Source organism: Poeciliopsis prolifica, unplaced genomic scaffold (assembly GCF_027474105.1).
Source record: "Poeciliopsis prolifica strain line A6 unplaced genomic scaffold, Auburn_PproV2 SCAFFOLD023, whole genome shotgun sequence".
In the NCBI taxonomy this organism is placed as follows: Eukaryota; Metazoa; Chordata; class Actinopteri; order Cyprinodontiformes; family Poeciliidae; genus Poeciliopsis; species Poeciliopsis prolifica.
Genome location: NW_026562398.1, coordinates 711,440 through 725,858, shown reverse-complemented (window position 1 = coordinate 725,858; position 14,419 = coordinate 711,440). Strand labels below are relative to the sequence as shown.

Sequence of the window (14,419 nt, the reverse complement as noted above, 5' to 3'; positions counted from 1 at the left end):
ACCAATCTTTTTTTTTAGTTATAAACATGTCGGGGTCAGTCTTGGCATTACTGAAAGGTTTGCCTTCTCCAAACATGGAAACCCCCTATGGATTATTACGTTCACAGATTAGAATCACAGATATTTAAATACATTTATTCAGGTTTTTTTCAGATTGAGATATTTTTTTTCCAAGATTTTTTTTCTCCCTCCATTTGAGTTTTAGATTTTTTTTTCTGTTTCTAGTATTTTAGCAAAACTATTGATGGAAGGATTAAGTCTTGAAGCCAATTGCATACCTTATAATCTATCCACAATCTGTGGTTATGAGACACAGACACCAAACTTAAGAATGTAAACTTGGGTATAAGGAGAAAATGCCCATAGTGTGGCCTGTCAAAGCCTTAAAGTGGGTAAGGAGCTCCAATATTCTTGGAAAGTTTGGAGTAGAATTGCCAGGTTTTCTAGTCAAATCCTGCAGGCAAACGCAGCACTCACTAAAGGGACTCCTTCTGGCCTAAAGACCCCTCTTGGTTGCTTTCCTGAACTTGTTACCTTAGCGGCCCTATCTCGGAAACCATAAACCGTTAAATGGGCGGAAAGGACACAGTCGTAAGAACAATCCATTCTGGTAACATAAAAAGTCTGAAATTAAATTCAACATAATTGACAAAAAGAGCCAGCATGTCATTTCACAGAACAAAAGCAGTAGAAAATTTTATTTGATTTTACAACTTAATCATACAGTAAATGGTGAGTTTCATTATCAATCTTCATGATTAATCCAGCATTTTATAGAAAAAAAAGCACATTCACACAAACTGTATACACACATTCTAGCTACAATCACACATAAAAGCGTCAACAAAACAATAGCTTTACTTTTTTTTTTCATAAAACAATCTGTACATAGTATCTTCGTCTAGTTTAGGTTTTAAACTGAGCCAGATAAACTAAGGTCAACTGATTCACAGCAGAAAACAAAAACATTTACAGTACAGTTCACAGGTAAACGACCACCATTGTGCCTATTTAGACTTCCTTCGTTTGGCTTGGGTGGGGCTCGCTGCGGTTTCTGTAAAACCAAATACATCGGTTAGAGAAAACTCTCTAATGTCTTGCGGATGTGAAAGGCACCGACTCTGAAACGTCACTGCGGTGATTATTGTACCTTTAACTGCAGCACTGGTCCCAGGCCTGGCTGACCTCTTCCGGACGCCGCTGTCTACCGCTGGCTCCTCCTCCGCCTCCTTCTCAGCTCGGGAGCTCCGTCTGCTCGGCCCCTTGGGCTTCTCCACAGCAGCTCTGGGAGAACCACAAAGACAAACAACAAACAAGGGGAGAAAAAAACAGGACGTGGATCTGTTACTAACGAGCGACCATTTCTGCTTCACTCAACATTGCAATACCAAAGAGGACTCTGCTGTTTTTCCTCATCTACCACAGATACTGTCCATCTTCATCCCAACAGCATCCACGACTACGTCGACATGATCACTGCTTCTGCCTTTGCAGCACAACCATGTCAAAATACATACCTTGGGACTATGTTGATGGGCGTCTTTCTTTTCTTTGCCCATCTGTGATAGAAGTGGAAAAACAGCGGTAAACTATCAACTGTGCTGAACAAACAGTTTTACCACCTCACCATGTCACGACAATCCCAATGTGGAGATACAGCCATGTGGTAACGATCTGCCTTTGATTCGACATGCTTTAAATATCATATTATCTCATGCTGATCATACATACCAAGTCCGAAGGCCTTTCCTCATCACGTACCCCCATGGCCAACCAAAAAAAAACCTCCAAATTGTTTCAATGGAGACAGAAATCCCCAAGAATATCCCAAGATTGGTTGTTTCTCTTCATGAAATTAACATTAAAAAAGGGGACAGCTTAGAAGCCCCGCCACCCAAAACAAGCAGAGGGGACAGCAACAGTAATTTTGGAGCCTTACCCCTGCTCTGAACCTGCTGAGATGTCTTCACCTGAGAAACACAGGAGCAAATGATCTATTAGGACTCGAAAGTTTCCATAAATGTCGATGCTTGGTTTTTTCTTCTGGAAAAAAAAATAAAGATCACTTACCCGTCTTCTCAGTTGAGGCCGGCTCCTGTGAGGCTTCTGGCTGCAGAGGTGCTGAAACATGAAGAGAAAGATCTACAGTTGTGGAAAACATCTAGATGGACAACAGTTGAAAAAGCTACAAGAAGCAGCTGTGTGTGTGAAAATAAAGCAACATCATGTGCACCATAGCAAATAAATTTGTTGGCACCCTGAGAAAATGTTTATATAGTTTTCATATAAATATGCATTAAATCTAATTTTTATTTAAACATACTGAAAATTTAAAAAATGTACAAAAAAAAAAAACAACCCAGAGCACAAATGTCCCATATCAATGTCTTTTGACTCATACAATTTTTCAAAATGTACAAGTTAATCAGCTTTTCTAAAAACATAATTAAATCTTAAGTGTGAGTTTTCATTCATCCCCCAATTATTTACCGTTAGGTGATTTTTTTTTAAAAATTCTGCAGTTATCTTTATGTCAAGTAGTAGCTTGGAGGCCATGCAAACAATAAGCCTTTCTGGTCAGGTTTGAAATAACAGATGAAGTAGTGGAAATGTCCTTTTTCTCACTACTAATGGAGGTCCTGTGATCCTATGGGCCAGTTCTTTTTCCAAATGCACCAGGTCTGTTATGACCCAATTACAATACCAGGACATGTTAAATGAACATCAGGTGAACTCTACCAGGAATCTTGGTGAATGTTACACGTCAAACTTAAACCGAGCAATCTTTTGGTTTTTCAATGAAATAATACCGGAGCGAAAAGTGCAAACGTAAGACTTATGGTTTATACAATTTAGTGAAATAGTGCAAAGATGTAAAAAAAAAAAAATTATTTTTACTTGATTACTTCGACATTGTAAAAAGTTACCAGAGAAGACTAGGTGATGTTTTGGGGGGTGGAAGGAATCATAGTAGGGGTAGCAACAACTGTGGCATTGTAAAAAAAAAATCTCTACCAAGTTTTTCACTGTCAATTCAATTAATGCACTCAAATTAATTGATAATTATTAGAATTTATTAATATTGGGAGATAATGGCGCTGCAATATGCTTTCTTTTTATAAGTCTTTGCTATTGATGCCAATAAATTTGTATGCATATGCAGACAATAGCCCTAAAATTTCCCAATTAGGGCCAAAATGTAAAAATCAAATGACACAGGAATGACGATACATATATTAACAAGATGAATATTTTTCATGACTTGCTATGAATGTACCTGGGGAGGCCTGGGTGGATTCAGCTGCTGCTGCTGCTGCTTTTGCTGGCGGCGGCACAGAAGGCTCTGCAGCTGGGACATCTGACTGGCTTGCTGGAACTGCACTGGGAATACCAGTAGGCGAGGAGGTGATGTGGGAAGCCTCACCGGGTCCGCTTGCAGCAACAATTGGAAGAACAGATGTTACAGAAGATTGTATGGGAGGGACTGTCGAAAGCAAAGCACTGGAAGAAACCCCAGAGCCAACTACAGTCGCAACGGTAGCTTGAGAATTTACAGGCGGTGGCTGATTTGGGACCGAGACTGGTGTAGGAGCCTGTCCAACAATCTGAGTAGGAACTGTAACTTGACTGGGGATTTCTTTAGAAATCACAGGTGCATTATTATTTGAACCAGCAGTAGTATGAGGAGCTTGCGTTTCAGTCTGATTAGCAGGATGTAGAAAGACCTGCTGTGGGATACCCCCTGTATGACTCTGCAGAGGCCTTTCTACAGTAGTTTGTTGGGAGTCGCCTTTGCCAGAAACGGATACAGTGGCTGATGTGGGCATTGCTTTCATTTGGGAAGCAGGGGATGGAGGCACAGGACTCTGTCGAACAGCCATAGGGCTGGAGCAAGGAGGTGGAGAAGCCAGAGGTGGCTGAAAGGAAGCTGATACAGATGGACCTGGCTGATGCACCGGGACAGCAGATTTCTGAGAGGAACTCGCCTCACTTGGAGTTTCTGGTTTGATGCTTCCTTGGTTAAACTGCTGAGGAGCTACAAGCGTACTAACTGGCCCTGATGGTGACATACTAGTGGTTATGTGGACCTGTGCAAGACCACTCCTGTTAGACTGAGCGCTTGTCATTGTAGCCCCTGTTGTTTGAGAGGAGCTGGGGGCATGAGAAAGATGGATGTTTGCAGCTGAGACCTGTAAAGACCCCACCATGGTAACAGACTGTGATACGACTCCCGAATTAGGAGCCACAGAGGAAGCTGGGACCTGGAAAATTGGGTTAATAAATACAGGTGTAGTGGTGATAAACTGTGCAGGTCGAGGGCCAGAGCTCTGATGCCGGATGTCTTGAGGTCTTATATTCTTGTTAGGGACAGCCACCATGGTGGACACCATTGATGTTGGCACCTGTGAAGTGGGGGCAGATGTAATGGGGTTTGATGTAACAAACACTGTTATCTGGTTGGGGGAAATGTTACTAGATGACGCGGGAATCTGTATGACTGACTGAACACTGGTCACAGGTTTTGAACTGGGACTTGGTTTGACAGCTGAACTAGCAGCGTTTACTGCAGAACTGGCACTAACAGAGGAGGCGAAAGTGTTCTGACCGGAAGCAGGCATACTGGTGCTTAGACCTGGATTGGCATTAGTGTTAGTGCAGACTGAGCTAGTAAGAGTAGCTGCTGGATTTACATTTGAATTTACAAAGCTAGGTAATGGGTTGTGTTTAAGACTAAGGGTACTACTAGAGTTTGCAGCAGTGGATGGGTGCGAGCTTGGAATTGAAGTAGGTGGCAAGGCAGAACCACTGGTAGGAATGAGAGCAGATCTAGGTATAGCTGGAGTTTCATTTGCAGTAGTAGCAGGAGCAGCAGCTGTAGTAACAACAGACGTTGACTTATCTGTGTTCTGAGAACTGCTGGATACAGGTCTATCTGAATCCAAAGCAGACTTGTTGTTTTCATTCCCTGTTTGCGTGGGCCGAAGTAACATGTTTGGAGTATTTGCGTTATCCAGTAACTGGTTAAGGGATGTTGGAGCTGCTCTAAGAGCAGGTGAGACCTCTGAGTCCTGTCCAGTAGCTAGGTGTGTTGGGGGTCTGTCAACTGTGTTAGCCTGTGTTTCAACATCAGGTTTGACCACCTGATGTGCTGGCATACGAGGGCTTATTCTTGGCGATGACAAATCTCTAAATTGCTGTGTCTGGGCTGGAGGTTGAGCAACTGGTCGTTGCTCTGGTGGCATTATTCCTTGATTTTCCCTAAATCCATCAACAGGGTTACCATGAATACCATGGAGGGAGCTCTGACTCTGCTGCGTCTCTATGGCTCCACCAGTTTGTGAAGGCATTGATACTGGACTCTGTGGTACAGAGGAAGGACTTAGCATCATGGTTTGTCCTTGAGGATTAACCATCTGCTGCTGGTGAGGAGGACAATTCATGGTATTTTTTGTCGCCTTCTGCCTTCCTGGACTTGGAGTGGCAGACTTTCGACTGGAAGCCGGACTCGACCTACGACTGTTGCTAGGACTAGCCCTTTTATTCTGACCCCCAGACTGTTTGTCTTGCTTGGCACCTAAAACCCCTACACCGGCTCCAGCAGATTGTTGGTTGCTGGAGTTATTTCCTCCTAAATTCCCGTTATTGTTGTTGCCTGGCAGAGTTAGGCCAGGAGGAGCCTGGCCTATGGCTTTCAGAGTTGTTGGGTTCAAACCTTGTTGGTCAAATCCCCTGTTAAGGTTTGGCTGTCTTGGAGGAAGAGGAATGTTAATTTTGGGAGGAAACAAGCCTGCAATGGAGGCGTTTAGTCTCTCAGGTGAAAGGTTAATTTCTGAGGGCTCAGTGCTTGGTGGTCGATTAGTTGGAGTGAGGGGATGGTGGTACGGCCTAGGGCTTGCTCTATTTGGGGTTTTGGGTCTTGAGCTCTGTGAGGAGGTTGGGACACTGGAAAAATGAAGACCAGGCATGTGGCCTCCTTGCTGGGGCTGAGTGGTTAACTGCTGCTGAGGACTGGCTCCGGTATGTTGAGGCATTGTTGTTTGCCCAGGACCTTGCTTCATCAATTGAGAGTTGGAAGTCTGGCTGGAAACCATCTGCTGTGTTCCATTTCCAGGTTGAACTCCAATTTCTGAGCCAGCAGGTCTGTCTTGCTTTGTGTGGGGACCAGTGGAGACCTCCTCAGATCCACTGCCTTGGGGTCCTTGTCCTACATCTGGATGAGACATTCTTCGTGCAGCACCTGAGAGCTGGAAAAGATTTTAGAAAGTATTTTAAAAAGTTCTGATTACCTCTGCACTTTTAATCAAAAGTTGTCTTTTGATTATCAGATATAAATGTTTATATTAAATCCATTAATATTAAGCCTTACTTGTGGGTTCACCATTAGGGGCATCCCCCTGGTTTTGTCAGGTGAGGGTGGGACACCACCATGGCCTTGAAGGTTAATCATTACAGGCATGTTTCCCTGCTGCGAAACAGGGTGCCTCTGCACGTCTGTTGGATTGCCTAAACCTCTAGGAGGGAGCTGCCCCCCTGGGGGCATGGGCATGCGGTTCTTGGATTCCTGTTGCATCTTTATCATCATCATCATCTGCTGCTGCTGCTAGAATGTAGAGACAAACTTTAGGAACAAGATACAGCTTCTGATGTTGACAAGAAACAATACCAATAAGTCACACAATATGTGTACCTGTTGCTGTAGGCTGGGCTGTTGCAGCTGTTGCTGTTGTGATTGCTGTTGCTGCTGTTGTTGTTGTTGCTGCTGCAGCTGATGCATCTGTGGTTGACTTTGTCCTGGTGTTTGTGACCCTGGCATCCCTTGCTGTGCTTGAGCATTCTGAAGATTCTGCATTTGTATCATCTGCTGCTGCTGCATTTGTTGCAATTGTTGTTGCTGTTGCTGCTGCTGCTGTTGTTGTTGCATTTGCTGCTGTTGCATTTGATGTTGCATTTGCTGCTGCATTTGCTGTTGTTGTATATGTTGCTGTTGCATTTGCTGCATTTGATGATGTTGCTGCTGCTGCTGCTGTTGTTGCTGCTGCTGTTGATGTTGCTGCTGTTGTTGATGTTGTTGTTGTTGCTGCTGCTGCTGTTGTTGATGTTGTTGCTGCTGTTGTTGATGTTGTTGCTGCTGTTGTTGATGTTGTTGCTGCTGCTGTTGTTGCTGTATGTACTGCATCGGTACCTGTTGCAGAACTCTCTGTTCTCCAGTCTGATTTTGAAAGCCTATTCAAAACAAAGAGGGTTATAGTCATAACTTAAAAACAAATCCAATTTTATAAATTAAAAGAGTATGCAACTGTAATAATTGTTTGACTAATTACTGAAACTTTGTACTGAATAACTTAAGTTTTCTTATTTTTATAAAATGTACCTGTAGGCCTATTAGGAAAATCGGGGAGTTTTTGCCCAGAGTTTTCCAAACCCAAACCCTGCTCCCCACTTAGATTTGGCAAATCTGCATCTTCCATACCAACAGTCCCATCAAGGCCACTGCGAGGAGAAACAAAATGAGCCATGTGACAAAATAACCAGTTTAAGCATTCAACATAACTGTAACATATAATTGTAATTACCCAAGACCCTCTACTTGCTGCTGTCCATCACTCTCTTTGGGCTTCTTCTTTCGGGGTGGTTTCTTCTTTTTAGGTTTAGCTGGATTATCCCCACCTGCTCCCTGCTTCCCCCCTGGTCCAAACTGGCTTGCTGAAATATCACTCTGCAGTAGGTTGACCAGTAATGGGCTGGTCAGTGTAACATCTTTGCTAACAGGAAAGCCACCTGGCTGTCCACATGGTCCTCCAACTGGCATTTGACCAGCAAACTGTGGGTTGAAGTTCATGCCATGACCTGGAAAATGACCATTACCCATCTGCATATGCTGGGGGCCTCCCATCATGCCTTGCTGCTGCTGAGCTTGCATATCAGGGACCATCTGCTGCACACCTAACTCCCCTGTCCCACTATTTGGATCTCCAATGACATGTGGATGCTGCTGAGCGGCCTGTTGTTGTTGCTGCTGCTGCTGCAACATAACTTGTTGTTTTTGTTGCTGAAACTGTTGCAACTGTTGTTGCTGGTGTTGGATGAGATGATGGCCAGCAGGGAGTCTCATCTGTGGGCCATGCATTCCCATAGTTTGATTAGGATTGCCACCTATTGGGATCTGCTGAGGCTGTTGTTGGTTCATCTGTTGGTGCTGCTGCTGCTGCTGCAGCTGTTGCAGCTGATGCTGTTGCTGTAACTGCTGCTGCTGCTGAATCTGAGCCATTTGCTGCTGCTGCTGCGGAGTCATCTGTTGTGGGCCAACCTGGCCCTGGAACTGAGGCATGTTAGCAGAAACATTGGGCGAAGGGCCACGCATCATCTGGCCGGGCATAACCCCAGGTGGAATCTTCCCTCCAAATGCCTGTTTGTTTCCTTGCATCTGGTTGGCAACCATCTGCTCCATTATTGAGTTTTGTTGTTGCTGCTGCTGCTGCAGGAGCATGGCCTGATGCCCTTGGCCTCCAACCATCTGACCCTGCCCATGCATCACCCCCTGGCCTTGCTGTGGCATCATTTGCTTGGGTGGGGTCATCCCTCCTCTCTGCCCTTGACCAATGGGCCTTGAAAGGACAGTCTGACCTCCACCCTGGCCTTGAACCATCTGGCTGGGGGAGGAGGACACAGGCTGGGCCTGATGCTGGAGGCCCATCATTTGGGTCTGGAGGCCAGGCTGCTGCTGGCCCATACTAGCCCCAGCCGTGGTGCCAGGGGGGGGTCCCGGCATACTACTCTGACCAGCCATTATATTAGGTTGAGCGTGGGGTGGCCCCTGCATCGAGTTTGGAGTAGTTGCTGTTGGCTGGGCTCCTGAATTGAAACAGAAAAAAATATATATGAAAAATTGTAGAAATTACTTTTATATTTTTTTATGATACAAACATATTCAGATTTTCTCAGATTAGACCAGTGGTTCCTAAAGTGTGGGGGCGCGCTGCCTAGGCGTTTGGGGGGTGGTGCCGTGCAACTGCAGGGGGGGCGCGGGAAACAGTATGGATGAATAAAAAATAAAAAAAACAGTTACACAAAAGTGTTTCACTGTAAAGATGGTTTGTAGTGTGTTTTGTTGCAACCTGAAGCGTGAAATAAACGTGAGTGGAGTTTGAAAACAAAATATGTGTATAGGTTTATGTCTGGTTGAACGATGTGTGTGCCCACTTGATTTTTTTTTTTTTCTTTTTTGGGGGGGATTTTATTGGAATCCATAGGGGACTCAGAAAATCTTTGGGAGTCACTGAATTAGACAATCTAAACTTCTGTGCAAATTTGGTCTAATTTGGAAAATCATTTTGTAACATTCTGCAAATTATCAATAAATAACAAAAAGTGTCCGATATTACTCTGACATTTAGGAAATTTAGGTAATGCTAACTAACCTAAAATGAAAAAAATTGGTTGGATGTAATTATGGTGAATGAGGTTATGTCTCTTCATGCAGTGCATGCAAATAAATAGTTTTAATTTATGTACACTGTTGTAGCGACGCATGTTTTTACAAATGTTGGTGTTCGTTTTTCTCTGATTATTTTCTTCTCAAACACAACGCCAATAAAATTTGACAAAAATTTTAAATCTAAAAGAAATTGTGAATATTGAGTGAAGAACAATAAAATATAGTTTGGATTAGACCAATATAATAAATTTCCCCCAATCATACAGCCATCATTCTGCTGTGTCATTTGAATTTCTCTTATATTATTAGTTTTTACCGGTGTGAGTCATTTGTTGGTTCTGCAGCTGCTGAGTTGCTACAGGGGCTCCTGGAGTGCCACCAGTCACCTGACCTTGAACAAAGTTCATGTTTGGAAAGCCCATAGGACGCTTTGCCATGCCTGCAATCAGTAGTTATTCAAGAAACCATCATTACATTAGAAATCATAACTTTATAGTGATTGACATGCATGGAAACCAAAAAGAAAAAGAAGCTGTTAACAACGATTACTCACCGGGGTGGACTTGGGCTCCCGGCTGCCCATGTTGGGGCATTCCCATGAATCCTTGCTGCATGTTGCCCTGCTGGCTGAGAGCCGCTCTGCCTGGTGAGCCGACACCCTGGGGGAAACCCTGAGGAGTCGTAGGTCTCTGAGCCATCATAGGAGGCGTCCCAGGAGAACCTTGCTGAAACGGAGACGAGGACGATCCAGGTGACTTGGCAGTGATGTTGCTTTGTGGTCCAGATGTTGACGGTAGGGGCAGCGGGGGTCTGGGTGGTCCGCTGACACCACCTGGACCAGCCTGTTGGCTTTTAGGTTGCGGCGTAGCAAACTGCCCCATTCCTGCAGATTGTTGCTGCTGTAACTGCCCCTGCCCCATTGCATTAAATAACTGCCCCGCCTGCTGGCTACCAAACGGATACGGGGGTGGGGGGTGGTTGGGGGTCTGAACTGTAGCCAGTGACGGAGGACGTTGAACCATTTGGTTTTGAGGGGGGAGTTTTCTCCAGGCAGGGCCTCCTTGGGCTGCTGGTGGCTGGAGTACGCCAGAGGGCAACTGATTCCAGCCAGGGGGCACACCCATCGGGCCCGCTGGGTTGAATGGAGGTCGAGGTCCGAGCTGGGAGAGCTGAGCCTGCTGCTGAGCTTGCTGCTGGGCCTGCTGCTGTTGCAGTGTGGCAGGGTTGATTGGTCTGCCTGCCTGCAGAGCGTGCATGTGATGAGCAGCCTGAGCAGACATGGGGGCTGAAGCATGTGCAGCGCCCTGTTGGTGCTGAAGCTGCTGCTGCTGCTGAACTGAAATCATCATTGGATCCATCACATCTGTGACAACAGAAGAATTTTGTTTTGCAAGTGCTGTAATGTATTTGCAATTCCAACATCAATCATTAGATGCAGCAAAAATAAAGACCTAAACCTGTATGTAAAGCTGGTCTCTGTGCACGAGCGTGCATCTGTCCACTGCTGCCTGGCAACATAGGCTGACCCACCATGCCAGGCCCACGTGGGACCATCGATGGATTGGGCATCCTTACCCCGCCTAGGAAGAAAACAAAAACATCCCATCAGCTGAAAAACATGCCTATTCCTCCCTTCCACTACCACTTCATAGGGCATGACATAAAACTCAAATAAAGCTCATTGAGGTTTGAGCTGTAATGTGACATCATGTAAATAAGTTCAAGGGACATGAAGACTTTGCGAAGAATTGTAAGCAAATCAAGCAAAATCAATATTCTAAAGTGAGCAGAACAATAGCTAAAAAGAAAAAAAAAAAGAATGCTGAATAAAACAAAAGAAAAAAAAACATTTATATTGTTTTTATAACTTGCTCAGACGCAGATGTTTTCTGTAATATAGTTTGTCATTCACTGGATCATCTGTTACTATAAATTGAGAAAAGTAAACCCATACCTGGGCCAGGCTGACCTGGAAAGCCACCATCCATTCTCATCTGACCAGGTGCCCCAATTGGTCCATTCACTCTTACTTCTTGTCCTCTGTTTGGTCCAACAGCCACATTGATTGCTCCCTCGCCTGAACATTAAAACATAAAAGGAAAGCAGTAGATATGAATTTGCATGTTCATTAAATTTCCAAAGAAATCCATGTTTGGATTATGCTTCTGTCACCTTCTATTTGCACAGAGAGAATGCCCAGGTCTCTGAGCTGCTGCTGGTTGTTCTGGGCCAACAGTCTGAGACGCTCTGCTGCATCTCGGGGAATGTTGAAGGTAACACGGACGCTGTTCCAAGGCTCTACACACTGTGGCTGCAGCTTATCAGAGCCTAAAAGATGGTAATTAGATATATATTTGAAGTGATGCAAGAACACATATTTCATATAATCGTAGTGTAGTTTTTGTTTCTTATATGTGTTACAGAAAGACAAGATGGAGATGGAAAGATGAAAATGTCTAGAACACACAAGAGTTCACAGAAACAAATTGTGCGACTTGTCAAAGTTTTTAGGGCTTGTATATTTTATGCAACAAATTGCAAATTCTTTTAATAAAAAATATCACGTTATATTTTCACACTTATCAAGAATATGAAAGCCTTTAAAATTTAAGAAAGTTAAAACCACCTAATTAGAAGGAAACATAAAACATAATAAAGCAATTTTTTCCATTATAAACTTATAAACAGAGGAAAATTGAATCTGATTAATACATTTACTATGTCACAAAAAAAAAAAAACTAACCCATGTTAAGCACATTGGGTATCCCGCTGAGAACCGAGTCAAGTTTCTGAGCAAAGTCCTCATCGTTCATGTTGCCTTGAAAGGCAACAAATACTGTGGAGTCCTCGTCCTTCAGACCGTGCTCTTCCATCCCGTCTGCCTTCTTAACCTCGTCTACTTCAGTTGTGTTGCATTTATGGCAACTATCAGCTTCTTCAACTGCATCGTCCCCAACACCCGAGTCTCTGTCTGAATCGTTATCAGACTCCAGGTGCTCAGCCTCCTGGGACACGTCAGGCGTGGTTTGTTGGTGAGCCATCCTCCGCCTGTACTAGGAGTGGTGTCTGAACCGTTTTAATCTGCAGTCACATGTAAAAAAAGACTCAGGTTAGAACATCTTACAAATAAACAACAAAAATGTCAAAAAACTAACTAACTAGGTTTTCTTGACATAAAAAACCTGCGGCTTATAGTCCGGTGCGGCTTGTATATGTACAAATCATGCAATTTAGCTTCTGCGGCTAATATTCAGGTGCGGCTAATAGTCCGGAAAGTACGGTACACAAAATTTAAGCAATACAAAGTCAAACATATTATTCCTTCCTAATAAAAAAAAACAAACAAGCCAAGCACTCAGAGGAACTGGAGCTGCTCACTGCTCAGCTTTTAATTAACTTAACTCATTTTTTTAATCAAAATGAGTTGATGGCAATCAGAAATGACTTGTTGACATAAACAATTGTTAAAGCAATATTGATATTTACAAAACCACAATCGCAAAAAAAAAAAAAAGACATCAAAACACTTATACTGCACTTTGGAATGATAAAAACCACAAAGTGCTTCACAAAAACTAAAAATACATCAAATGATTTCATTTAGGGGAGATGGGCTAAAAAAAAAAAGCTTATAAAAAAGTAAGGGGCGTAATGAATAACATACTTGGTAGGCTACAATTTCTCAGTGGCCACAGTTTCCGATATTATACTTGTATCACACAGTCTGCTTGCCTTTTAGAGTAAGGCAAGCAGAAGATATTGATATTAGCAGGTCAATTGGTTGCCACCTGGCCCAGGTAGACAGGCAGCATTAAAGGAGCCACAATGCTTAAAAAAAGAATACAACACTCCTGTATTAATAACTAAAGCTCTCCAGTTTTTCTGTAGTAAAACTGATGGGTGTTGCTACTTTAATTTCCACATTATTCTCTTTAGCAACAACAAAAAAGTGTCGAATCACTGTTATGGCTGCACATTACATAGCAGATATATTGTAATAGTGATGTCAGTGTGTGTGGTACTGGTGTGGCAAAGGACTTAGAAGCAATAAGAAATAGGAAAATTCCAGCTGTCAGGAATTTTCATGTTTAACGCCAAAATATATCGAGTTTTTGGGCTACGGATCATACTAGTAAAAATGATAAATACTGGACTAAATTATGGGCCAAAATTTACACTGAATGTGCGGGTGAGCTTAAACATAATTGCGCACTTAAACGACCATTGTTGACACTCAAATATTTGACTAAATTACCTCTGGATAAGTGTGTCACATTAAACAGCGTATAGTAATGTATCTACAGTAAGCACATTATGACTGAAGCAGCACTCGATGCACCTGTAGGTCACATCAATTTGACCGGTGATGTTCAGTCTATCAAAGCAGACGTATCCCAATTTTAGAGGCGTCTTTTATCCATGTAAACTATAATGTGGCTTCTACCCCCAGCCAGTTAATATCACAGGGTTTAAATGGAGCACTTTAAACGAGGTCCAGCTTTTTTGAATGATGATGGGGCCCAGCAGGAGTATGGGCCTTAACGCGAATATAAGGCAACGAAGTTCCCGACGCAAACGCTCATATACAGTTTCGTTTGTCCAAATGCACATTCAGCCGACACCAGACAACGTCTGCACCCCGCATTTTCACGTTTTAGGTGATGCATCTTAAAAATATGCAAACTGGAAGTCAAAACTGTTCATCCGAGCTTCTCCGTCAACTACAGCTAATTCCAGCTAGCCACCGCTAGCCAGCTCTCAGAAAAGGTAACTCATCACGAATCCATTTAAGCGCCTACGCTTAGCTGAAAAAAAATCACTTATTTTAAATTTCTGCATCTTACAATTAGTAAGAGAGAAACACCTTACCACACATAATCGCGGGAAAATAGGGTTAACCAGTTGAAATCTGCTTGCTAGGAAGGCTAACAAAACATGATTCTCGTTAGCAGGTTAACAGAACGACTTCCGGTGATGCTTTC

At 43.4% G+C, this 14,419-nt stretch overlaps 1 protein-coding gene across 5 annotated transcripts; it reads right to left on the bottom strand.

The window, feature by feature from the left end:
- Positions 1-666: 666 nt before the first annotated feature.
- On the bottom strand, positions 667-14,403 carry ncoa6 (nuclear receptor coactivator 6). 5 transcript variants are annotated; one of them, XM_055046197.1, is made up of 17 exons: positions 14,307-14,403; positions 12,181-12,518; positions 11,609-11,764; positions 11,391-11,513; positions 10,888-11,016; positions 9,990-10,799; positions 9,753-9,875; positions 7,575-8,853; positions 7,373-7,491; positions 6,689-7,224; positions 6,368-6,601; positions 3,278-6,245; positions 2,071-2,121; positions 1,940-1,970; positions 1,518-1,559; positions 1,151-1,284; positions 667-1,054 (listed from the first exon to the last, which is right to left on the bottom strand). In XM_055046197.1, the coding sequence occupies exons 2-17, from the start codon at positions 12,476-12,478 to the stop codon at positions 1,008-1,010; spliced, it is 7,080 nt and encodes a 2,359-aa protein (XP_054902172.1). In that variant the 5' UTR covers positions 12,479-12,518; positions 14,307-14,403; the 3' UTR covers positions 667-1,007. The 5 variants fall into 5 exon arrangements, with proteins under 5 accessions (XP_054902172.1, XP_054902173.1, XP_054902174.1 ...); XM_055046198.1 differs by having other exon boundaries at positions 6,368-6,598; XM_055046199.1 differs by having other exon boundaries at positions 10,894-11,016.
- Positions 14,404-14,419: the final 16 nt, after the last annotated feature.

Bases quoted from the DNA above. Each gene is read 5' to 3' on its own strand.
- ncoa6 (XM_055046197.1), bottom strand. From the start codon at position 12,478: ATGGCTCACCAACAAACCACGCCTGACGTGTCCCAGGAGGCTGAGCAC. The intron at 2,122-3,277 runs GTACATTCATAG...TTCATGTTTCAG, and splicing joins ATCCACCCAGGCCTCCCCAG to CACCTCTGCAGCCAGAAGCC. The intron at 1,055-1,150 runs GTACAATAATCA...TTGGTTTTACAG, and splicing joins GACCAGTGCTGCAGTTAAAG to AAACCGCAGCGAGCCCCACC.